This window comes from Dunckerocampus dactyliophorus, chromosome 19 (genome assembly GCF_027744805.1).
Source record: "Dunckerocampus dactyliophorus isolate RoL2022-P2 chromosome 19, RoL_Ddac_1.1, whole genome shotgun sequence".
In the NCBI taxonomy this organism is placed as follows: domain Eukaryota; kingdom Metazoa; phylum Chordata; class Actinopteri; order Syngnathiformes; family Syngnathidae; genus Dunckerocampus; species Dunckerocampus dactyliophorus.
Genome location: NC_072837.1, coordinates 3,743,383 through 3,767,751, shown reverse-complemented (window position 1 = coordinate 3,767,751; position 24,369 = coordinate 3,743,383). Strand labels below are relative to the sequence as shown.

The window sequence follows — 24,369 nt, the reverse complement described above, 5'->3', positions numbered from 1 at the left end:
CAATGACAGTTTATTAAAATAGTATACTTTGTACCCTTACACCCCAAAATATTCCTCTGATAAATAAAAACGTAACATAAATACATAACAACAACTGATTATATTGAGAAAAAAATAGTTATCACAAATTGAGAAGTCATTAGAATTCATAAAAAAAAGATGTCTTTAAAACTTTTTTCCATTTTATTTGATATTTTAGATATCTTTCGCAAGCTACAATCAAATTTTTTAGTTTAGTATATTTAAATGAATATTTTAATGTATGTGACTTTATTTGTTGCAGTTTTTATATTTAGAAAATAAAATTAATTAACAAATATTTAAATATTTCAAGCAATGTCCATCAAATAACTTCAGACTTATTACAACAGATCTACACATGATTAAGATTAAACTGTGTAGGTTTATATTACTATTTAAATATGGTGTCTGACATTAAAAGGTTTAAATTGCTCATAGTCCTAATGACTTACGTTGCTATACAAGACGAATAACCATGCAAAGACATTGAAAGCATTAGAAGTTGAATTTTCCCTGCAACACATACCATAAAAGATGGCTCAACAGCCAAGACACTCAATTTGCCCCCCCAAAAAATACACTATATGAGAAGCTCGGAGTGCCATTCACAGTCTAATCAAATACACAAAGACAGCTAACATATCCCTGCAAACGGGAGAGGATAATTTACCTGTCTGTCTGTTAAATGTATAGTGGTCAGGCTAGAAAAAAAAAAAAAGAAGTGGTGCATCCTTAAAGGTGTCAAGGTGTCTTCGTGTTTGTGTCTACCAAGGCCCGCTTCCTTTCAGTCGTCAGTGTTTGATGTTTGACAGGACAACCTCACAACGGTCTTCCAGTCCGGTCCTATAACATTGTGACGATGTCTAAAAGATCAGGAACTTTAACAGCCTGGTTTTAGTTAGCGTTGCATCGAGCACACACACACACACACACACACACACACACACACACACACACACACACACACACACAACAGACCTAATACCCAATTAGGGAATCAGACAAATGCAACAAGTGAGCTAAGGTGCAGAGATCAGTGGGATGGTGATCTCGTGTTGTAAAATCCTACCACGGAAATACAGTACAAAAAAAACAAAAACAACTTAAAAATAAATAGAACTTGAAGAATAAGGAATATTGGCAATCATTTTGTTTAAGACAATTTTAGATGTTTAAGTTTACACTTGCACAACACGTCCAAAAAAGGGTAGGAAGAAGCAGGTCTTAGTACTCCTCCTCACACTGCAAAAACCTGAAAAAAAGTCCAAAATGTGTACTTATGACTGACAAGCAACATACTGTAATTTTTGTGCATAAGCCACAAAAACAACCTTGCAAGTCAAATTGGAATACTCCGTTGGCAGATTGTTGCTCGTATTTAAGCAATATACCTCAAATTTCTTTAAGTATCTTTTACTCTGATTTCATCATTCTTAGCATTCCGTTTTTGCATTATAAGCAAACAGCTAAATGACAGTTAGGTATGTGCTATACTGTTCATAAATATTTGTTATACCGCCTGTGCTCAAAATATGCACACAATGTTGTACTACAGGAATAAATTGGAAAAGATATGTGCAAATATACAGTACCTATAGTCGACAGTACAACACCTACTGTGCCTAGCATATTGATATGACCATTTCTTATCATAGGAATGATCGAAAATGTGTGCCAGCGTATAGCAAACCCGAACAAAAAGGAATGGTAATAGTTTAGTCTATTTTGAACACGCTCACATCTCCTGTCTGAAAAGGAGTCAGAAGAAGCAGATCTTACACCTTTCTAAGTGGGATTTAGAAAGCAAACAAAACAAGACATTATAAGAAAGTGTGCTATATGCTTTTACAGAAAAATGTGGACAGTGACACCGTGTTAAATTATTTTGGCTTTATAAGTCACCAAAGCATGTACCCCGCCTCTCGCGCGTAGTCAGCTGAGATAGGCTCCAGGATACCCCCCGTGACCCGAGTTAGGACAAGCGGCATAGACGATGGATGGATGGATGGATGGATGGATGGATGGATGGATGGATGGATGGATGGATGTCTCCAAAGCGGAGTTGCAGTAAAACCATGACGTTGTGATTGAAGTGTAGACTCATAGCTTTGATAGAAGATGATTCACCAAAGTGTTGAGGAATGATGGTCATTTTATGCACGCTAGCACATACGGTACTTGTGTGGATTCTTGTTTGTGGCTCTTCCTTTCACTTTAGTGTTCAGTAGGTGATCTGCTTTTGATGAATTTTCCATTCTGCACAGGCATTGTGTAGCAACGTGTTATACAGCATGCAGACATCATTCCAAAATGTCTTTCGGCCAAATATACAGGAAGAAAAGAGGCGCCTACCTCTTGACATGATCCCCCAGTGGAATTTAATGAGGCCCATTCAGCAACAAGCACCCCCTGAGTACTTTTGAAGCACGCTTTGTGTATTGTGACACACTTTGTTGTCACCAAAGGGCAAAGAGGGTGAATCACTTCCTACGTGCAGCCAAGTTCAAAGCAGATGGAGGAAGAAGGCTCTCTCACTTGAGTTGATGGTAAACGCATTAATAAGCAGAGCAGTGTCATCTTTGTGGATCCTGTATGGATGCCACCAACAGGAAGGCAATTCTATTTGTATCAGACATAATAAAAGCACATTTGTGATTAATGCATTTGAATGTATGCCGTGTTACCATATATTTCAAACATCAGATCAGATTCAGTCAGAATCTGAATTACAATGGAGGGAATTAGTGTGTTGTAGGAATGTAAACACACACTAGAAGAGTAAAATATCAGATTTAATGCTGACAAATAACCAACTATGTGCAGTCCAGGAGTAAATGTGAATTAAGTGCAGAGATTGCTGCCCTTAAGTGAGTGAAATTGCCTAAGAATAGTTATAGCATATCCAAAACATTAAAAATCAAGGCAATACAGATAACCTCATTAATATAGGACTTGACCAAACAAGAGAACTGCTCTTGTTTAGTTCCACTCTTAGGACTGTTGCTCTGTTTGTTTTGCTGTTGTTATAAAATGTAATTATGCAAACAGTAATTACTCCTGGCAATTAACGAGAGGATCTGCTAGGTATTTAACAGCAACATTAGATAAACCTCCACATAAACCTGATATTACAACATATTGTCTTAATATGCCCACTTTACAAGTGGATTTTTTTTTGCCATTTTCGACAAAATGATAAACATTTTATATATGTTGATCTTATTATTGGGTTAGTCATGGTTTATGTACAGTTAGGGTGCCTAATTATGTACTTAATGTGCAAAGATGGTGTTAATGTGCAGGGGAATGATTTTTGCATAAGCAATCCATAGAATTAGGGTAAAAGAATAAGACAACTTTATTTATTATTGGATTTTAACAGCAATTATCTTCTGTTTGTACTGTTCTGTCCACTATTAATACGATTTGGTAGTTTGCAATGTAATTGTACAAATAATTAGTGCAATAAATTATCAGAGGAAGTACTTGGTCATTGAAAGTAATATTAGATAAATCTTTTAAAGAACGAATAACAACTTATTAAGTGAATATTCTGTTAGTATACCCACTTTAGGCTTGTATTTGTGCAACTGTCGACTTTATTTTCTCTTTTTTAGAATGTCCAAACGTGAAATGATTAAATTACGAGCTCTTAGTGTTTTCCAGTTTTCTATGACAGATTTGTATTTGTAAATTTGAAGTACAAAGGCGTATTCTAGTACATCTGGGCGGTCGTGGAGAGGAAAGTGGTAGTTTCCGACGGTCTTTGAAGGTAACAGGTCCATTATGGCGTCGCCCATGCCAAAGCGGATAAATGTTTTCTCTGCAGATGTGTATTGAACGTGCAGATTCCATTAAAAGCTCTTTTAAAATGAGACCTGCGGCCAGCGTCCAAGGTGAGACGCCTTCACACCTCCGGAGACGTCTGAAGTTTGCAGCGGATCCACTGCAGTGCCAGTCGGCGTTGATGGCCGCGTCGTTCACACTTGGCAACCCCGCGTCACCTTTGATCGCTGCCTCATTTAAGTGCAAGGCTCTCCCGGCTCTTGCAAGATCAGTTTGTGGGGATATCACGGCGAGGAAACATGTCTGCAGTCCATGGAAATCCGCCCGTTGGGGATCTCAATCACTTCCAAATGTACCACGAAGGGAGCCTCCAGATGAGCAACATAGTCAATGCAGGTTGGTTCCTCTCAATACTACAAAAGGCTTACTATTACTCGAAAACAACCTAACATATTTGTTTTTTTGCTAGATTTTAGAGCCACGGATGTAACCAACTACCTAGCCTCTGCAGCTTCAGTGCCAAGAGTGGATAAATGCGTGGCCATATTGACCCACAGAAGGAAAAGGACCAATTTCACTCAGCAGCAAATTGAAGTGCTGGAGAAAGTCTACTCAGACACCAAATATCCGGACATCTACTTGAGAGAGAGGCTGGAGGCTCTCACCGGGCTGCCCGAGTCCAGAATTCAGGTAAATGCATCTACATAAATAAAACCAAAGCTGGACTGTATAGTACACAAATAAAGCATGTATGCTTACATCAGTTCTGTGCTTTTTTTTTCCACCTTTGTGCACGAGTTCTTACACTTTCTTCAATTTCAGGTGTGGTTCCAAAACAGGAGAGCCAAATCTCGTCGCCAGGTAGGCTCCTCAGCCACAAAGGCCCCCAACAAGCCTGCATCCTTCAGCCAACTCCAGAACAGGATGGCCACAGAGAAAGGTGATTGACAGCCATGTTTTTGGTTCAATTATTTACAACTGCCTTTTCTTTGTACTGATTTCCCCCTTTTGTCTTCTTCTAGCAGTGTATGATAACAGCCACAGCACGGAGGCTCACAGGACATCTGCTTTTAGACTCGAGGACAGTTACAGACCCCCGGTGCACCCAAATGCAGAAGACCTGCACAGGACCAGTGTGTCAGCATCCTTTGTCTACGACAAAGACGCTAGCCGAGTGAAGCCCGAGCAGATGCAGCTTCACCAGCTGAGCGTCAATGTCCCCTCCAGCAACGTCCTCCTTTACCCCAACGAGCACCAGCACAAAGTCCAAACCGGCATGACCGGCAACCCTACTCCCAAGGTTCTGGTGGAATATGACAACTTCCCACCCAACAAGACCATCGGACCCGAGATGAAAGTGGTGATTCCGCCCATCCCCACGCAGAATAACTTTAGCAGGTCGTCGCCCAAAGACGCCGGGGGTCAAATACAGTACCCCCAAGTGAGGGCCGCGGGGGATGGTTTCAGTAGCTTCTCCCCGATCCACGGAGCAGAGACGCCAGACTTTTCTGATTCAGACTCTGATTGGGAGAGCGAGGCCATGGTTGGCTTTGGTGGCTTTTTGTAATGTGCTCTCCAGAGATTTGCATTTGTATCATAAGAGATGACATACAGTTGTTTTATTTATTGTAAAATAGTAATAAACTTTTGAATGTTTTCATCTTAATTCTGATATTCTTGTTTTTTTTCCACCAAAGGCTGCATACTGAAAAATCAACAATGCAGGGGCCATTTTGATATTTAGCTAATCCAACGTAGATATGCTAAGAAGTTGTACATCGCCACATTGCAGTTCAAATAGCGCTCCCTCACTATATCACGTTTAAGAAAAAAAAAAAAAAAAAGTGATCACTGTTTCGTGGTTGACTATGGCCTATTATTAGCCAAAAAATACTAAAGGACGAGTAATATGTAGTACTCTGGTCACTAGGCATCAGTAATGTTACGAGGCATGACTTTAGATTACATTTCCTTTCACATTGCGTGGTGACTACTTCGTGGCTACTGAGGCAGCACAGCCAAGTCGACGTGCCATGGCTGAGATCGAGTGAAAAAATGCTTCTCTCATTCTGTGTGGAAGTGCTAAGTGTTTGGCTTGTTTGTCCTTCTTCCCCACTGTTTGAAACACTAAGTTTAGAAGAAGTAACTTGGCGAGGCTCACTAGTTAGCTCGGTAGCTTGCTATGCTAGCAGCGGCCGTCTGTTATGTCCCTGTAGTGATCCTGTAGCCTGGGCAATGTGACAGGGTTCTAATAACGTTAAAACCCATATTTAGAAAGTCATAAACAGGTTTTCTATGCTGTAACTATGAAAATATTCTATTTATTAATACTGAATTCTACTTGGCGAAAATTTACTTACTGCAATCGTGTCTGGAACCAATTCATTGCGATAAACAAGGGATGACAGCCAGCTTTGTGTTATTGCTTTTGTTGTTTTTTCCCAACATTTTTGCTCTCGTTTCTAAGTAGTTTTCTACTAGTATTTTTAGAATGTGCTGCGGGCCGCACTTTGGACACCCCTGGCTTATAAAGTAGGAGTGACTCATAGCTTTGTAGTATTATGTTTAATATAAAAAGACAAACACGTATATACAATTGCCCGAGGGCGTGCTCATATAATAACTTTACAAAACTGAAAAAAAAGGAGATTCCCTACAAAATATTTATCAGTGGCTATGTGTGGTGGTCGCAGCAACAGCCATGCCAAATGTGGAAATGCTAAGATCATGTTGAGGAATAAAAGGCATTAAAACCCAGGAATTCTCCTTTATAAAAATATCAATGTCTCTTTTGAGTGCACACAAAAATTACAAAAACCATTTCTGAATATACACCAGAAATGTTGACAACAGTCCCAATGAATGACAGCTATTGTACAATTATCTACAATAAACACTTTTATAAAACATTCTTTAGCCTGCACTGTGCTTTCCCGTCAGTGGAACACCAAACAAGCAGGGAACCTACTGTATTTTCATAAGCATTACACACCAACTCTTGAAATAAATAAATACCAACTATAAGACTCAATGTTTGGCACGTGGAACAGACAAATACATTGGAGCGGTTGGAGATGTGACTTGTGAGGCAAAACCATTAAGACTCCCAAGTTTGTGTTGGATGTGGTGCACAAACATTTTCATAGAATAAAACTGGAAGGTAAAACTATTCAGGACGTCCTTCCACTGAGCTATTTCATTGGATTGGAACATCCAAAAGGGATGCTATATACATGCACTCGGGCTTGTGTTGACAGTTGGAGCTGGAAGTGTTTGTGCATGCACCTGGGCCGTGGAGACGACACACTCAGACTGCGTTGGTGTTGTTGGCTGCAAACGCGTGCAGATTGCCCAGCTGACTCAAGCCGCTCTGGATGTGGGCAACGTGGATCTCCACATTATTCTGGAAGCAACTAGAAGCACCGTAACACATAAAAAGGAAGTGAGCTGGGAAGGGCGGCTTTTAAAAGGACATGAATAAAACATGAAGAGGATCAATTTAAAAGCTACCTGAGGTTGGATGGATCAATGGAGGCTTTGATGTCATTGAGGGAGTCCGTTAGAGATTTGAACTCAAATGAATTCAGGTCTCCTCCGTCTGCCAGACACTGGAAAGCAAATTCAGACAAAAGGCATTGAATGGTGTGTTGTGGGTGTATGCAGGTACAGTGGGTTGAAGGTAGTTAGGTACAACCAATTTGACAACATGCGTGTTATTGATCCTTGTAGGAGTGGGATGACAGTGCACCACGACAACCAGCAGAGGGCACTGTTATTCTTTCTTTTAGGCATGCAATATACAGTAATTACAGAGGTGTGATTCATTAAGGCCACAAATAAATTTGGACCGCCAATTCTCCAAACAATTCTCCATGTTTGTGAGTCTCTTATTTTGAAATATTTTTGAAACTGTTACTTCCGGTTCTGATTTTACTTAAGTTGCCATCGGTAATGCCACTCTCTCTGCCGCTTTCTATCGGTGCAGAGTTCATGGCTAATGTGAGTTTTACAATGCTTCATGAGATATATTTGAAGCACTACTGGCTTCTCCCAAGTGTGTGTCATGTTATCGTCGTAATGACAGTTGTGTTTATCTAGTAAATAGCATCTGATAGCTAAACGAATCAGCTATTATGGTTAACCTGCACATGCTGATTTAAGACTACAGTTTACAATAAAAGCTGCATCCGCAAATTTAAAGAGAATTTAAAAAATACATTTACGTATAGGCTGCACTTGTCTATAAGCCGCAGGTGTCCACATTGTAACATGGGCTATATACACAGAAAGACACACTATAAACCTTGCAATACTCCCTACACTAGGTGTTCCCAGTGTTACTTGTTGAGTGAGACACGAGACGCTTTGCATCATGGGAACTGTAGTTCTTTTAGGCATAAATTAGCCGCATCATTGCTTAAACTGCAGGGTTCAACACGTGGAAAAAAATAGGGACTTGTAGTCCGGAATTTAAGGTAATAACACGATCTTGTACTTGTGTATTTCAGATACTAAAATAAAATGTACAGTGTGTGCATTTCAGAGCCCACAACTAAAGTTGACAAACCCATCTGATGACTTTGTATTCTCTGACCGAAATCCAAGAGTGTCAGTAATTCCATACACCAGTTTCAGTGTTTCATTCACCAGTTTTTAATACTCTACACTACCCGTTTACCCTCGCTCATAAAGACATTATTATGGGACTCATCTAGGAGGTGTTGGGGGGGAGGATTTCCAGAAAATTTTGTAGCTCTTCTGCAAGTTCCCATAGTGTCCATAGTAATTATTGTATGCACGTGTCATGGTCAATTATGCAAAAAATGTACTATGATGTCATTTAGTCCACAACCCACCACCACAGTTAGATTTCAGTTCTGTGGGAAACACTGGATTCAATTACAGAATTAAAGCATACAATTCCATTGTGAGATTTAAGAGTTCACTCACACTAGGCTAAACGTGTTAATCATATGACATTACTGTATGTTGCATGCTCGTGTATGAGCAAATGCACTGGTCTTTGAAGGGTGCATTGTAATTTTAGAATCGGTGGGATCTATCAGACCACATCAGTAATGCTGGGAGTGGTACTCATTTTTGCCGTATAGGCCTTCTGGGAAATCGGGAGGTTTGGCATTTCAGCGTTAATGGTACATGAGCTTTTAGGGCATGATGGCACTGACCTTGATCTGTAGCAGCAAAGCTGTGAGGCGGGAAACAAGGTGCGTCAGGCTGGAGTTGGACACGCTCTGTACGTCCTTGAAGGAATCGCTCAGCTGCAGCATCTGCTGGGCCTCGTCTTCACAATGCCGCCGCAGGTCAGCCGGATGGTCGGCGGGAAGCATGCCCTGATCTGGAGAGAGCTAAATAGACAAAATGATTGTTATCAACAGCATAGTGTTGAAATTATTTTCATCTGTTAGGATGAATGACTTACCTCGGAACAGAATTGCTGAACTTCATGTAGGACTTTATTAAGATCTTTGTTGAGCTGCTCCAGTTCAAGTACTGTGGTAGCGTAGCGCTTCTGGAACTCACGCTCAATAGGCAAGGAGTAGGACTTCTGAAATACATACACATAGTCAGAGTTGAGCGCCACAGTTACGTCATAATACTCCCAAGATGTTCACTGTACCAGCTTCTCCGCTTCTGTGTTCATTTCTTTTAAGTGCTTGATATGCTCTTTCTTGATCATCAAGATCTTAGACAACCTTGTCTAGTAACAGAAGAAGAACATATGTTAGGGTTAGGATGCCGGTGCTGAGATACAAGCTGTATCAGAATGCCATTTTTTTTTTTTTTTTTTTGCCATTTTAAGAATATCCATTTACCACTTGGACCAGGAACTTGACAGGAAATCCACCGAGGGTGCCTCCGTCTGCACCAGGCAGCTTGTTGCTCCACGTCGACTGGTTGATAAGAGGGTCATGGTCCTGTTATAAAAGGCATGGACATGATTAATCTTGATGTGCAACACTAAGTCTGTGACTTACAATTGTAGCATTGGCCAAAAATGTACTGTACCATAAGGACAGGTGTGGTGGCAGATGTGTAGGGCCCTCTGGGTGGAGTCATTAGGTTCTGTATGTAGCGTGTTGTCCGGTGCTTCTGGGCAAAGGCTGAAATGGGCATCGTCTCATTGGGCTCATTGCTCTGAAAGGAAGAATGATGACAATGTCTTACAATGTGTAAAAATCTACTGTATACACTGCAATATTATAATGCAGCAAAAAACAAAAGTGTAAACAATTGAGATGTTAAGTACCAGAACTTCATAGTCAGGCACGGTGTGGGTTCCTAGGCCACTGCGGTCGAAGGTCACGCGATAGGTGGCGGCACTCGTGTCGACGGCATCAATCTGCCCAGTAAACAACCCGTCATGGACACCTCGAAGTCGAGCTGTTGAGATCACGGTATTAGAAGTTACTAAACAGCAAACATGTAGGACATATGCTCTGAAAGTATGTGTTACCAGTGACTTTGGTGCCTATGATGAGAGGAAGTGGGATCTCATCAGGAAGGTCTTTGCAGGCAGACACGTCAGACAGCTTTCTTTGCTGCAGCAGGCGCATCTTCTGTCTCTTTTGTCTTAGCGCCGTCCGTTCTTCGGCAAAGAATGCAGACGAACACCTGAATTTATAAAAAAACAATCAACAACAACCTTCAAGTCTGACTGCGTCGTGCTAAGTGCGATGTGTACCGTCTGGGTTTCCCCATCAGTCTCCGGATTGTTCCCCACTCTACTCGGGTCAACTTCCGTGTTTTTAAGGTGGGGAATGACTCCTTCAGACACAGACAGAATTCATTGTCTCCCTCAAAGAGAGGCCTGGGAGGGAAAGAGAAAAGGAACACAGTTTTAGAGTGATAACTACAATAACTGGGTCTACATCAAGGAAATGTTGATTGCAATTTTGAAGCCATCACATTGACAATAGAAACTAGGGATGAGCCGGATACTCGTGTAATACCAGTATCTGGCTCATCTCGAGTTTCTATTGCAGTGATGTACTGTACGTATTATGAAGCAATGACGTAGTAAACTTGTTGAATCCGCGAAGAGTGCAGTGCAGTGTGTGTGAAAGCCATTTTTAATATATACATTTGGACTTGTATTTCTGTTTATGTGTGGCAATTAAAATAAACGTGTACAGTGAAGGTGAGAGGCCGACTTTACCTGTCAATGTTGGAATAGAACCATTCATAGATGCACCATTTGTGAGCTTTGGGAAGCTTTAGAAGGTTCCTTAATCTCAGTCCTATTCTCTGCGATGACTTTTTATCTGGAGTCACCACATTAGTAAATTTCTGCAACACAAAATTGACACATTCAATGATCACACAATGTACATTGCACTTTCACCCATGTAGCATATAATTTATACTGAGAGGGAGGAGGAGGATGAGGAGGAGGAGGAGGAGGAGGAGGAGGAAGAAGTTTTTTGTTAACCTGTGGGGTGGTGTTGACCCGCTGGCTCCTTCTAGGGGATCTAGAAGGAAGACGCTGCTGTGGCTGATCATCCTCATACCGACTCCTCTTTGAGCCTCGGGTGGGCTGTAATGTCCAATGCGGAGTTTAGCCAAGTATAATTACGCAGGGGGACAGTGAATGTTTGTCTGGCAATAACAGGACACATTTTGTCTATTACCACGTCCATGGTGAGGGACGACTGACGTCCCCTGGTGTTGTGAGCTCTTGGGAAGATGTTCTTTTCATTCAGAGTGTTGGACAAACTACCCTCTGTGGAAAGTTAAAGTCATAACATGGACAAGGAATCCAAAATTATGATATAAAAATAATGATGAGAGCAGTGGTAGTACAGTGGAACACTGGAAAAAAAAAATATGCATATAAAGCTGTAAAAGAAAAAGATGTTTTCATGTGGGATATCTTGGAAGACCTCATATCAGAGAGCATAAACAAATTAATTGTGCACATTGTGCCTTTTCTTTGGCTTTCTTGGGACACTATTCCAAAAGAAAAACATATGTTACCAAACTCAAGGCAGCATGTTTTGTTTTTATGCAACAACAGTGCTTCACTTCTTTTTATGCTGGTGGGACAGTTAAGAAGTTTAGCAAGAGAAATGCGTGAGGCACCTCAACAAGGCACTTTGCCTTATTATAAGACAAATTGCCTATAAGATTTATAATGACGTTTATGATGACAACAGTTTCACCAGTTGTTTATAAATAGCAGCAATTAACGACAGACATTACTATTTTCACGTGGAGTAGGTCTAGAACCACACTCCGCAAAATAGGAAGCACTGAGGCAAGAGAAAAAGTAAAGTGTAAGGAAGAAACAATGTTGGGGGGTGGCAGAGAGAAAACAAATTGGCGGTTCATCAGCATTCAGAAATGAATTGTGTTCGACCATAGACGTTCCTCTGTATGTGGGATTGTTGACTATTTTGTCATCGTAATTATTCACCAACTACTACCTAATTACATCACATTATCACAGAAAAACAGTTCACATCACAAACCACAATATTACTAACAGAAAAAATAGTTGTGAACATTGAGAAATGATGTTGGGAAGCCATAATGATTTAACACATCATAGCCTATAGTGGCAATTCCTGCTTATCATGCCCCCTAGAGGCTGTGGGCAGTATTGGTAATGACATAAGAACAATCTGATTGGACGCTTAAAGTCCTTAGGCAATAACCTAGCATCATAACAAAATTATTGTTTTTCTGTGACCTTCTTACGGAAAAACTCAACTTTACTTACAACCAAGCAGCATGAAGAATTTTTTTTATATGTTCAAGAAAAATGTGACAAGCAGTTAAAAAGATTGCAAGAGTAATAAGAAGAAACAATTTATCCAGACAATTGTTGACCAACATACCTTTAAGACTGACGAGTGCCTCTGCTGAGGAGCCTAAGGGAAGATGATGCAAGATTAATTATTAGAATAAAATGTGTACAAAAGAACTCGAAAAGACAGGCATTAAGCCAGTTGATTTAAGCGAGGCCTACACCCCAGTTAGAGCTATCAAGCGCGGGTAACATTATAGCGACAGCTGAGTGAACAGGGCGAATGGTAGGAAATTAAACAGCAATAGTGTCACAAATCCGAAGATAATGTTCACTTGCGTTCTGCATGAATACGCCGACTCAACCTGCTGCACTGAGCACATTGTAATAAATCAATAATAAACATACGACAAAATAATATGGTAGTTTTCAATAAAGAACAATACTAATATGAAGCCTTGCTAGCGCGAGGGTTTAATTAAGGAAAGGAAGCTATGGAGAGATCCTTTTGTTATTCGCGGCTGCTAGCAGGTAGCTAAGCTAACATTATTTGTTTACCCAATGGAACTAAAGAAACTTGCTCAACTCCCCCTATTAGCTTTCGTTAGCCGCTCATGCTAACAAGCGTTAGCCTACACGGACAGACCGGTATCTCACTACGTGTAAAAAAATACTTTCCAAACTTAGAGAGTAACGACGGAGATCATCGCAAATGGTGGGTAGTTTATCGCCGCGTGTGAACACTACAACGCCGGAATTATTGGGTAATAACAAAGCGACACTGTGTTGAATTTATGTTGATGTTACTCACTCTCGTCTAACAGCTGGTCCATCTCCGCCATCTTGAATCAGCCGCGCCGCTTTTTCAAAGAGGTTGTCAAAATGCATTCTGGGTCGGGACGCTGCCTCAGGACTAGTTGACGAACTCAAAGAAGCTCATGTGTGACTAAATTGCACTAGTACGACTAATTCGCATTAAAATAATATTATATAGCATTTTAATGACTCAGCCTAAACAGGCATCGCCCGTATTCACTTTGTCCACTCCTGAACCGAACCTTAAGACCTGGGCGGCGGGAGGATGACAAATATTACATTTTGCTCTGGTGCATTGTAACTGTATCGTAAGTAGAGCATCAAAATGCAAAGAAAATCAACACGTTTGTATTTAAATTCAAGCAAATTGGTCAAAATGTGCTTTAAAAAGTAAAAGTGTGCACTAATCTGGCGTCCATGTCATTCTTTGACGGGCAAGGTGATTTTACATTTCTCCAATTCCCTCAAAAGTTCACCTGCACCAAGCCAGAGGGCCAACAAGACATAGGCCAAGAATCTAAATTCAGGCCGTTAGCATTGCTGATTGCAACATGGTAACCATCGGATAGTATGTATTTGCATGTGAAGGGCTTAAACATGGAGCTTCAGGTTGTGCAGTGGCATCACGACCTTGACATCACTACAGAGAATGGGACCCCTCAGCAAAGATGGATGCCTGCTGCAACATCTCCACATAGCACACATACAACAAACATTGTCTCACTCAACACCCGAGATGGCCAAATTCTTTGCAAATTATTCATGCATAATACAAGACGGACCCTTTGTAGAAAGATTGTTTATTTTTGCAAGGGAAGACAGCTGCAGAGACAAACAATGCAAATACATACTCGTACATGTCAAACGTTACAGTTTTCTATATGGGCGGAGTGAGTGTAACTATGTGGCTCTGTGTGACAAATCCCTCCAAACCTATCCCCCTATGTCTTTTCTAACTAAAACTCCAAGTTTTCTATGTAGTTTTTGAAGTATTCTTCTTCGAGTGGATATGCAAGTACCAAATAAAGGCAGCTAGCTAGTACTGTAAATCTGCTGAAAAATCGCATAAAGTGACAGGAGATTAGCATCATTCCTTTAGCAGAGGGTATCGCTGCAGGGAATCAAACTCAAGGGGTGTTCTCACCACAAGGAAGTTTTGTAATTGAAGTTGATCTTCAGGAGATACTTGAGGTTTATTTGGGCTACGTCATACACGATGTATCTGTGAAGACTGTTAAGGAAAAAGTTCATTATCATAGTAAAAATGTAGCGCACATGCACATTTCTAGTGATGCTTTTGAAGCATCATTTGTCAGAGCTGCCAAACTTGAAGACATTTAATGAGTATTTTATTATTTTTCCGCATTGTAGCTGCTTTTTTGGTGTTATGTTATTTCCACAATGTCCCGCAGGCCTAGAAAAAGACGCACTTTTGACACCTGTGCTTTCTTCACCACACCACAGCTCTCGTAGACTACAGTATTTAATAGTTTGGTAGCTTCCTTAGTCGTGAGCGAACAATGGTAATTAAAGAGAGAAGGGGAGTGTTATCGCAGATGGAAGTGTGTGTCAAACAGTCACTTTTAAGGTGATCACAAAGATGGGCTGTGCACACTCTAAATGAGTCATACACAGGAAACACCATAATTTCCAGTCTATAAGCAAGCCGCTATCATTTTCTCACTCTTGAACCCTGTGGCTTATATAGTGATGCGGCTAATTTATGGTCACGTTCTAATCTCGCGACATCCAATATACTTCAGAACAGCCATTTTATGCTGTATGCACAGACGCTCATATTGAAATACACACGAAGAAATGCATATGATGCAGCTTTCAAGTTAAAGGCGATCAATCTTGCAACTTTTGCTCAAGTCTGCCAGTGGATCCTGACAGCCTGGAGCAGTGTCCAAAAATCCACTATCACCAACAGGTTTCAATAGGCTGGCCTACCGTGTGACGAGGACAGCATAAGCTCAATAGCAAATTTGCCGAGCTTCTGATTGGCCATGCGCACGACAGCTGCTCTGTCGTGTTTTTGTGTAAAAATACTTTTTTTTTTTTTAACACCAGAGTGGGGGAAATTTGTGTTTTTGGCGCCTCAACAAAAGAGAATACATATTGACTGAACTCAAAACGAAACCAGCGGAATGCAAAAAAAATGTGTACCTAGAAAGCAGTGAAGCTTACAAGCATATTCAAGTCTCACTATTTGTGTAGCGGACAAAAAAATGCATATCTGAGTTGTATGGAAAAGTAGACAACACGTCAGCATAAAAGGATACTCGTTGTACAGTAGACTTGTGTCATCAATGTTGGTGTGGGATCCTTTTCCCAGTGGCACTTGTACACCGTCTAAAGTGGTAGTAGCACTCGATTCCGGAGCAGTTCTGCCCAAACCTGCAAAGGCAAAAATAAAATAAATTAAAAAATCAGTGTCTGTTGAAGCATGAATTACTGGGAGAGAACATAAATGTCATACCTTTAACACTATGCTTGCCCTTTGGTAATTTAGTGATATGGGAGGCCTTTTTCAGCTCATGCCTGAAGTGAAAAACGAGAAAACATCATCAGCATCACTCACACAGATAGTTTATTCAGGATGATGTCACTTACATATTGCCGAGAGCAACTTCAGCCAGCAGGAGAAGTCCCACAGGGTTGGACTGTGATGTGTGACAGTAGTTTGCGCTCTTGGACACCATGTCAGCAAAGTATACACCTTTGCCGAACATGTAACCGGTCTAAAAAAAAAAAAAAAAAGATAAAGACTAAATGAAATGATGCCTCCTATAATGAATAAAAGATCAATGCTGATTTGTACTCACCACGGGCGCTTCTGGAGGGGCAATGCGGAGACCCTGAGACAAGATGCCAGCGTAGTTGGTGGTACGTGAGCCGTGCCACAGCAGCTGGCGATTGTGCAGCTCCTCGAAGGGGCGGAACCGCTGGCGCTCTCCCTCGCGATTGATTTTGAAAATCTTGAATGGTAGGTATTACAATAATGTACAAAGAAATTAGGGCTAAACCGAAAACAAATAGCACAATTTATGACAACAAAGTTGTAATGCTACAGGAAGTATGTTAGAATATCATGGGGAAAATGCACATTATTATGAGAACAAGGTCTGAACGGTCTAGTGAGGATGAGCGGCATGGAAAATGGATGGCCTTAAAAAGGTCCAAAGCAAATTTATGAGATTATCGTAAAATTCCGACTTTATTCCTGCAAAATGAAGTTTGGCGATATAGCGACTTTATTGTGATATTAGGATTTGCTCATAAAGTTAGGACTTAAATCTTATAAAATTCAGACTTTCAAAAAATTACTATTTTTCCTTGTACATTAAAATTGTTTTTCCAGTCTTTTTCCATTCATTTTCATGCAATTCCCCTTTTCTCATAATTTATGGCTTTAATCAAATAAAAATCAACGAAATTTTGTCTTAATTCTCATCAAATCATACAATTTTTCAAAGTAACAGGACTTTATGCTTGTAAATTTACAACTTTTTCCCTCAGACAATTATTTCATTTTGGCAAATTGGGACTTTCAACTAATATTACGACTTTTCTTGGTATAATTACAGCATGACATTTTTTCCTCACAATAGGGTGATTTTTTTTTGTAAAATTATGAATTTTCTCTTAATGTACAACTTTATTCTAATAAAACCACAACTTTTGCTTGTAATATTAGGACTTAATTTGTAAAATTAAGACTTTCTCGACTTTATTCAAGCAAAACAACTTTCCTCTATTCAAATTATGACTTTTTCTCCCCTCACTATGGTGACAAAACCAGGAATCAGGTCGTGATTGAACAATTTTCCCCAGAGGGTGACTTACGTCTTCTACTTCCAGCGTATACGTGTTGTGCGTGGCAGCATGTGTGTTCTTCACATATTGCATAATGATCTCTGCCTCCTGTGTGGTCTTGTCCACAACCTGATAGACATAAAAAAAAAAAAAATACTTTTCATAGCATTGCAATATAAAGCCAAAGTGATGCCGTGGTCTTGACCTCAATCTGGGTTTTGAGCTTCTCATAGTTGATGTCAATTGGATCGCTCTCATTGTCCTGGGCCCCTCCTCTCAGCAGACTGTAAGCCACTTCAATGTCCAACAAGTTGTCCAGCATCTGAACTTTAGCCTGGACAGTGATGTATACATATATTTATCAACCATCTGCACTGGGTTCTTAAATTAAGACATGAAACATGAGGACACCGGATAGTCTTGTGTCCATACTTGAATAAAGTCCAGGTTGTCAAGCAGTGGGGGTTTCTTCATGCCAAAGTCGTGAGGTATCAGGGTGTAGAAGCGATTGGACAGATCCAAAATCTGGGCTTCGGTTACACAATCTGACACAGCCTAACACAGGAAGAGGAATATTTTTGTTGGAACAGCTTGAGAGTTGGTTTTAATGTGAGAAATCAAACCAATTAGCAAAGAGTGTAACCACACAGGTTGGCTGACCTGTTGAACTTCAGTGAGGAGAGCGTAAGCGCTCTGAATTTGCCGCTTACTCAGTTTTCCCAGGGGCATCTTCTGGAGGTCAATCTGGATGCAGGATAGAGAATAAAGCCTTACAGATGTACACTCATTTAAAGAGATCATGTTTTTCCTAAGACTTTAGTCCACACAGTGAAGCCCGATCTATGTTGTTTGTACCTCAAACTCCACCATTGCCTTCTTCATGCTCTCCACATCGAAGATTATTTTAATGAGATCCTGGACAGGTTTGGCCAGCTTGGACTTTGTGCCAGCAGTGGCCGTCAGCCTCTTCACAGCTTCTTCATCCTGCTCAGTAACACCAACGCCAGTCACACACAGTTACGATATCAGCTTCCAATGTGTCCATACCTGTCCATAGTCAATCTCCAGTGGGTAGAACTTATTGGGGCATTTGGTGAAGTCAGAGCAGCCCCACTCATTGCCGGTCTTTTCTCTGTACACGGACAGGAAATTCTTCAGCGCAGAGTGCATGTCCCCAAATTTGTCCAGCTTGTTGCCTCCGATGGTGGTGCCCACTCTGCCCCATGAGCGGAACACCCAGTACCTTGCACATTGATGACAAATGTGGAAACCATTGTTACTACGTGATGGATTCTAAGAAAATGTGCGAGCTCTTAGTAACCCACCACACCTTTTCTGTACGTCGTCTTCAAGCAGCTGCAGTTTGTAGTAGGAGTTGGTTCCTCGGACGATGTCCACAAGACCCAATGTGGCGCTGTACATTTTCCCGTTCTGCTCCAACACATGAGCGCTGTTCTCCAGACCTAACAAAACCCATATTAGCAATCAGTCGAATTCAAGGGGGCAAAAAAAAATGGGACCACTTTAGCTAACCTGTCATTCTGACTACCTGAGTCTGGATCCACAGCAGCACCTCCTTTGACTGTCAGTTTCATCTTCTTGGCTTTGCTACCGCCTGCAAGAGTGAGCATGCAGTTTCATACAAAGCCATAGACCACCGCAATGTATCACACCAGGTATCCTCCATTTGTTTATGACACTGTACAGTATATGGACCACAAAGTTCTTGGAGGCAGGTGAATCCAACCTATCGACAGTGTCTCACTGTCTTCAATTACTCAACAGAGGCTACCAGGTGTTAGAGGACAAGCAACTATATTTTTTTTTGTACAAATCCTTTTTTTTTTATATCATCTAATATTTAGTGTATGTGGTGATAAAATGTTCAAGTGAGTAACATACCAGGCGATTGAGGCACTACCTTAATATTTCATTGTTAATTGAAAATAATTACAAAATGATGGTACGGAAGTGTTTACCTTCCTCCTCCTTTACTCTGCCGGTGCTCTTGGAAGCCAAGGCTCCAGACTTGGAGGCCGCAGGTTGGGCCGCCGCCTCCACTTTGACCTCTGCTCCCCAGGGGGAGATGGCGTGCAAGGAGATCAACTCCTGGAGCGCTTTGCCCGACGACTTGATGTCCACGAGGAAATCTTCAGACACAACGCGCACGCCGGCGTCCTTCACTTCCTCCATTTTCTTGCTCATCTTCTCCACCTCCTCTGTGGGCGGGGACCGTTATGTACTTTCAAAATAAAACGTTTTGATGAAAAGTCAGTTTGTTGGTAGGTTACTCACTCTTGGTGCTAATACAGAGTGTGGCCTTTGTGGCCGAGCTGATAATCTTGCCACCCATTTCCTCCACGACGGCCTTTATGTCGTCTTTGTTCTTGGCCAGCTTTCCCACAGTCAACAGTTTCATACCAGTGAGAGGTTTGTCTGTGGGAAACATACACACATTTTAGTATGGCTTCGTCTTCATGACTGTACTTCTCCACAAGAGGTGCACTTGCCACTCACCTGCGGTTCCACCCTCTGGGAGTGGCTTAGAGGGGGCGCTGGAGGCACTTGCCAGAGGTTCAGCTTTGACTGCAGGCACGGTTTGAGGTGCGGTTTCCTTTGGGTAAAGTCTGTCCTGTCGCTTAAACTTAAACTTTTTTAAGAAGGGAACTTCATGGAATTCCTAAAAAAACAAACAAAAAAGCAGATATGTATTACAGATATGTTTTTTCAGCTGCCCTCCACAGGTTCATAGCAAAATAAGAATTTACCACAACACTGACAGCAATTTTGATAGATTGAGATTGTCATTTGGAGTTTGATTATGGTCTTTATAATATGACACAATCTCCCAACCTACTGACTAAAAACCTGACAAGGGAGTCAAAATATAAAGTTGAGGTGCACTAAAAACGTGTTGTTTTTTTTTTCCAGTGATCAAACACCGCCACATCATAAAAAACGTGAAAAGATAACTGTACGTTGTTATATTCAGGAAAAAAACAAAACAAAATATATATTAGTGATAACAGTCATCATTTTTAGACTACAATACATAATTAACTTATTCTTGTCAAGTCCCTCCCCCTCATGATAATGCTATGCATGACATCACACGAGATGACATGACATGAGACCTCAGTTTAGTCGTTAACTTCATTATACACTTGTGACAATTAAGAAAATTAAAATTTGAGGTGACATGTGAGTCAATCATCATTTTTGCGTGTGCCGTGTACATGTACAGTTCATAAAAGCTTCATAATGGCAATGGTTTGACCGTGGAACAAATGATTTCCATTTCCATGATTCCCTATGAGAGAATACTATAGAGGACCTACCTTGGGCATGACCCAGTCTTTGCGCTCAGGTTTTGTCGTTTTGTACACACATTTCGTCCAAGCTGAGATGTCCCCTGTGCAGTAATAAGCATCCCCCTTGAACACCAGTTGGCCGCAGCACTCCTTGCAGGGCTCAAGAGCACCAAAGGCCATGGCATCAGCCAAGCTGTCCACCACCTGTCAACCATAAAGCCGTAAATTTAACAAAAGCGCTATTTAAGATTGTAGAATCATTTTGAGGCATGCTCACATTTGACTCTCCTGAGGGAGCCCTTTGGTTATTGGCGAATAGAAGCTCCTCCATGTCATTGACTGAACAATACTTCCTCAGCTTGTCTTTAATTCCCCAGATCAGCTTACTTTGGTTCTGGAGAGAGACAGAAAGTACTCTAAGATGGAGAAAGACGATGAAGGTGTGTGTTGTATGCATATTGCAGTGTCTCCCATGGAAATCCAAGTAACCTTCAACTGTTCCTCCAACTTTTTTTTCTCCTCCTCATCCGCCGTCTTCTGTTTCTTCGAGACACCATCCACTTCTTCGCATTTGCGCTTTCTGTAAGGAAACAAATACTTTTGGCCTGACTTTTCTCCGAAGGCAGAAAGGCTAAACATAGTAAAGTTTCATCCGCATATGATTTATTCTTATTACAAAATGTAATAAGAGAAGATATTTAAAGATATACAAATTTAAAAGGGACCCATCATAAAAAAAAAATAGTGGTGGCCACAGTATATGAAAAACTGGACTGGTTGCACAGAAAGAAAAAACAAACAAGCCAATTAAACTTAACTGCAACAGCAAAATAGCTGCTCATGTATTGCAAAAACAAAAAAAAAAAAACAACACTATAGATACACAACCATAATCAATATATTCTTCATCTCACCCTTCTGATTTGACCGCAGGGAGCCTCTTTTTAAGCTCCTCCTGGTCTTCCGCCCGCAGCACGTTGAAACCTTTCAGCTGAGCGCCGCTGTACTCAGGTTTGAAGTCCAGCTCCTCCCTACGGCTCACAAAGCATGCCGTGTGGTACCAGCGGTCGATCAGGCCCAGCTGGGGTTTTTCTGGGTCCACCGTTTTATTCGACACACGGATCAAATCCTGTGAGCGGAGACAACGGCATCACTTTTTTTTTTCCCAGTTCCAGATAGCTAGAAATGCATAGTCGCAGGTGACCACAGCGTAACCCACAGGACAAGGTGTGTCATTTCTCATGCTGTCCAATACACAAGTGGAAGAAAGAACAATTAAAGTGTAGTTGCTCACCTTCACTAGTGGGGAAGTTGACACAATCACAAATATGAGGGAACCTCTAATTTCCAACTTCTTTTTACACTTGCACGCCAATTAAGAATGATTAAAAAGTGCACAGTAAGTCATGTTTGCATTAAGCCATCATTACTTGTTATTAAAGTTAACACCTTGCAATAGCCCCTTTAACGCTTCCTCTAAAAACTGGCATTTTTCAACCTTTTTTTGTCACTGTTCTGTATAAACGCCACATAATCCGGCAGCAAAAACATCCCGGCAATAAAGCGCCTTCATAGGCAGAATCACAAGTGTCCGCCTAAAAGGGAATTCTGCAATGTTGTCACGAGTGTGAGGTTTTACGCTCAACAGCCGCTAAGCTCTGTGTGAAAGGCAAAGGTGGATAAATGTCAGATCTTTTGCGGCAATATAAACATGGGATCCCTGCGTGAAAGACGCTATTGTTATTGTCGAGTCTATTAATAGTGGTTAACTTTACACTTGTATGACAGTCTAGATTGTGAAAATGGTTTTATGATGGTGACAGTTTGACCCTGATACAGACTATTTACATTTCCATTACTTCTCCTGGACAACGTGTTTTGGAATATGAACAAACCAGAGGTTGACGTGCATTGTGAAATGAATTGCTATTCTATGTGTTCATACCTTTTCTATCTTCAACCCACAACCTTTGCAAGTGCTGCGGTTCGATTTGGCATACTCCACTGCAAAGCCATTCAGCGTCTTCTCTTCTTTAGCCCTGCCTTTCTCTTCCCCTTTTCCTACAAAAAAAAACAAAAAACAAACACAAAATGCTACCCCACTCAAAGAAAGAAAGAAAACATGGATGAAACCATGTTGAATTTGGAGAATGAGGCGCCGACCTCCAGTAGCTGCTCCACCACCTTCGATAGCCTTCTTGACCTTCACCTGGTCTTCCCAGCGGAGGTCGGAAAAGCCAGCGATGTCGGCGGGGGACTGAGCTGCTGCTTTCAGCCAGAAGCAGGAGAAGTGATGCCAGTGTGGGACCTTGCCGTCAAACATAGGCGACTGCCACGAAAAAAGCAAATAAAGTTTAAACCAGTGTCAGATGCAAACAGTATGTAGCAGTATGTAAGGCAGTAGTGGGAATCGCAATTCCATACAACATCATCACCAACAGCAGTTACATCACAGCATCCAAAGTATGCCCTCGTCAGTAAGTGCACAACCGTACATACATGACGTTATCGATATCTGGTGTAGTCGTATCAATAACAATAATAAGAGATAACAAAGAGATAGGACGGGAAAGTGATATTTTGTCGCACAACACATTGAGACAAAAATGATATTGAAAGGTCTACAAGTGCACACGCTTTGACACTGGACAGTGACTATCGATTTATCATGCAGTCGTATGGATACTTTAGCGTAAGAGTTAACAATTCAATATAATGTGAAATCAATATTATGTTGCACAAGATATCATAATTCATATATGATCAAATGTACAATTTGTCTACAGGTGAACAACAGCACATACTTGAACAGCTTCAGTATTGAAGAGATATATTGATATCGCGTTATCAATATTTTTATGCCGACTACCCCTAACGTAAACAGCTGTAATAAACAAAATCACAACATAGTGATTTCACTAAAGCACAACTTGCACTCCGTATGACTAATGACAATTGCTTCTTGGATTTCAGAAACTGTAATTTTTAAAAAGATGCTAAAATCGTCAGCTGTTGATGCCAAATTGCGTTAAAAGGCAAGACACGAGAAGCAGTATAAATGGAGAAACCTCATTCATAGTGGCAGCCATTTAAATTCTAACGAAGGCCTTATAACCCGAAAAAGGGACATTTACACAAATTAAGCCATATAAATAGTATGTTATAGGTAAGGTTTCCGGAACTCTAGTCAAAGAAAAGGCCTAATACTGTCCAAAAAATAGCATGGCGTCAAGCTAGTTAGCTAGCTAGCTAGCTATCATCAGAAGCATTAAGACGACATTACCTGCACCATGATAGCCATTCTCAGCGATTTGATAGCTATGTTTTCTTTGCACTTCTTGCACGACGCACGGCCGCTTTTAGCATATTCGGCTTTGTACAGCTTGTCGCTCTGAGAGTCCGCCATTTTCGCTGACTTTTAAAGCCAAATTTCAAAGACAGACAATGAGACAAACTTTCTAAGGATGACAGAGCCGCACAACAATCAGAGCCGCACAATCCCGCGTGTTTACGTGCACAGAGCGCCTGGGACTTGAACAAGAGGGCTCACTCTGGCTTACTTTCGTTACACTAGGATGAAAACCGAAAGTGTTCCTTAGTAATACCGCTTTAACTTTTGAAGATTTATCATATCATCATGTGAGATCATCAAAATTGTCTTACTCAGTAAACACAGTAAAGATTTTCTATAAATCCCTTCTTAAAAAGCTATGTATTTTGTGGATATTTGTTGTATGAATAAAGACACTTTCGATATTGTTTTATTCGGCATCGCAAGTGTCATGACGAATCTTGGCTGGTTTGCTTGTAGTTCAATTTTAAATTCTAATCTTCAAAGTATGAATGAAT

At 40.9% G+C, this 24,369-nt stretch overlaps 3 protein-coding genes across 4 annotated transcripts; 1 reads left to right on the top strand and 2 right to left on the bottom strand.

Moving 5' to 3' along the window:
- The first annotated feature begins 3,663 nt into the window (after window positions 1–3,663).
- mixl1 (Mix paired-like homeobox) lies at window positions 3,664–5,466 on the top strand. 2 transcript variants are annotated; one of them, XM_054761089.1, is made up of 4 exons: window positions 3,664–4,203; window positions 4,277–4,497; window positions 4,630–4,747; window positions 4,833–5,466. In XM_054761089.1, exons 1-4 carry the CDS (start codon window positions 4,107–4,109, stop codon window positions 5,372–5,374), a joined length of 978 nt encoding a protein of 325 aa, XP_054617064.1. In that variant the 5' UTR covers window positions 3,664–4,106; the 3' UTR covers window positions 5,375–5,466. The 2 variants fall into 2 exon arrangements, with proteins under 2 accessions (XP_054617064.1, XP_054617063.1); XM_054761088.1 differs by having other exon boundaries at window positions 4,830–5,466.
- Window positions 5,467–6,280: 814 nt separating this feature from the next.
- Window positions 6,281–13,613, bottom strand: lin9 (lin-9 DREAM MuvB core complex component). The gene is made up of 15 exons (XM_054762388.1): window positions 13,386–13,613; window positions 12,666–12,698; window positions 11,457–11,548; window positions 11,258–11,362; window positions 10,985–11,115; window positions 10,511–10,636; window positions 10,283–10,440; window positions 10,076–10,209; window positions 9,835–9,963; window positions 9,642–9,743; window positions 9,446–9,526; window positions 9,248–9,373; window positions 8,994–9,173; window positions 7,318–7,415; window positions 6,281–7,220 (listed from the first exon to the last, which is right to left on the bottom strand). Exons 1-15 carry the CDS (start codon window positions 13,414–13,416, stop codon window positions 7,115–7,117), a joined length of 1,632 nt encoding a protein of 543 aa, XP_054618363.1. The 5' UTR covers window positions 13,417–13,613; the 3' UTR covers window positions 6,281–7,114.
- Window positions 13,614–14,162: 549 nt separating this feature from the next.
- On the bottom strand, window positions 14,163–24,028 carry parp1 (poly (ADP-ribose) polymerase 1). The gene is made up of 23 exons (XM_054762387.1): window positions 23,804–24,028; window positions 22,684–22,849; window positions 22,466–22,581; window positions 21,435–21,649; window positions 21,010–21,100; window positions 20,798–20,914; window positions 20,548–20,724; window positions 19,727–19,889; window positions 19,505–19,645; window positions 19,189–19,428; window positions 18,759–18,824; window positions 18,540–18,672; window positions 18,257–18,452; window positions 18,065–18,193; window positions 17,870–17,953; window positions 17,642–17,764; window positions 17,415–17,543; window positions 17,240–17,338; window positions 16,219–16,371; window positions 16,007–16,134; window positions 15,873–15,934; window positions 15,676–15,790; window positions 14,163–14,612 (listed from the first exon to the last, which is right to left on the bottom strand). The coding sequence occupies exons 1-23, from the start codon at window positions 23,924–23,926 to the stop codon at window positions 14,531–14,533; spliced, it is 3,048 nt and encodes a 1,015-aa protein (XP_054618362.1). The 5' UTR covers window positions 23,927–24,028; the 3' UTR covers window positions 14,163–14,530.
- Between the last annotated feature and the right edge of the window lie 341 nt (window positions 24,029–24,369).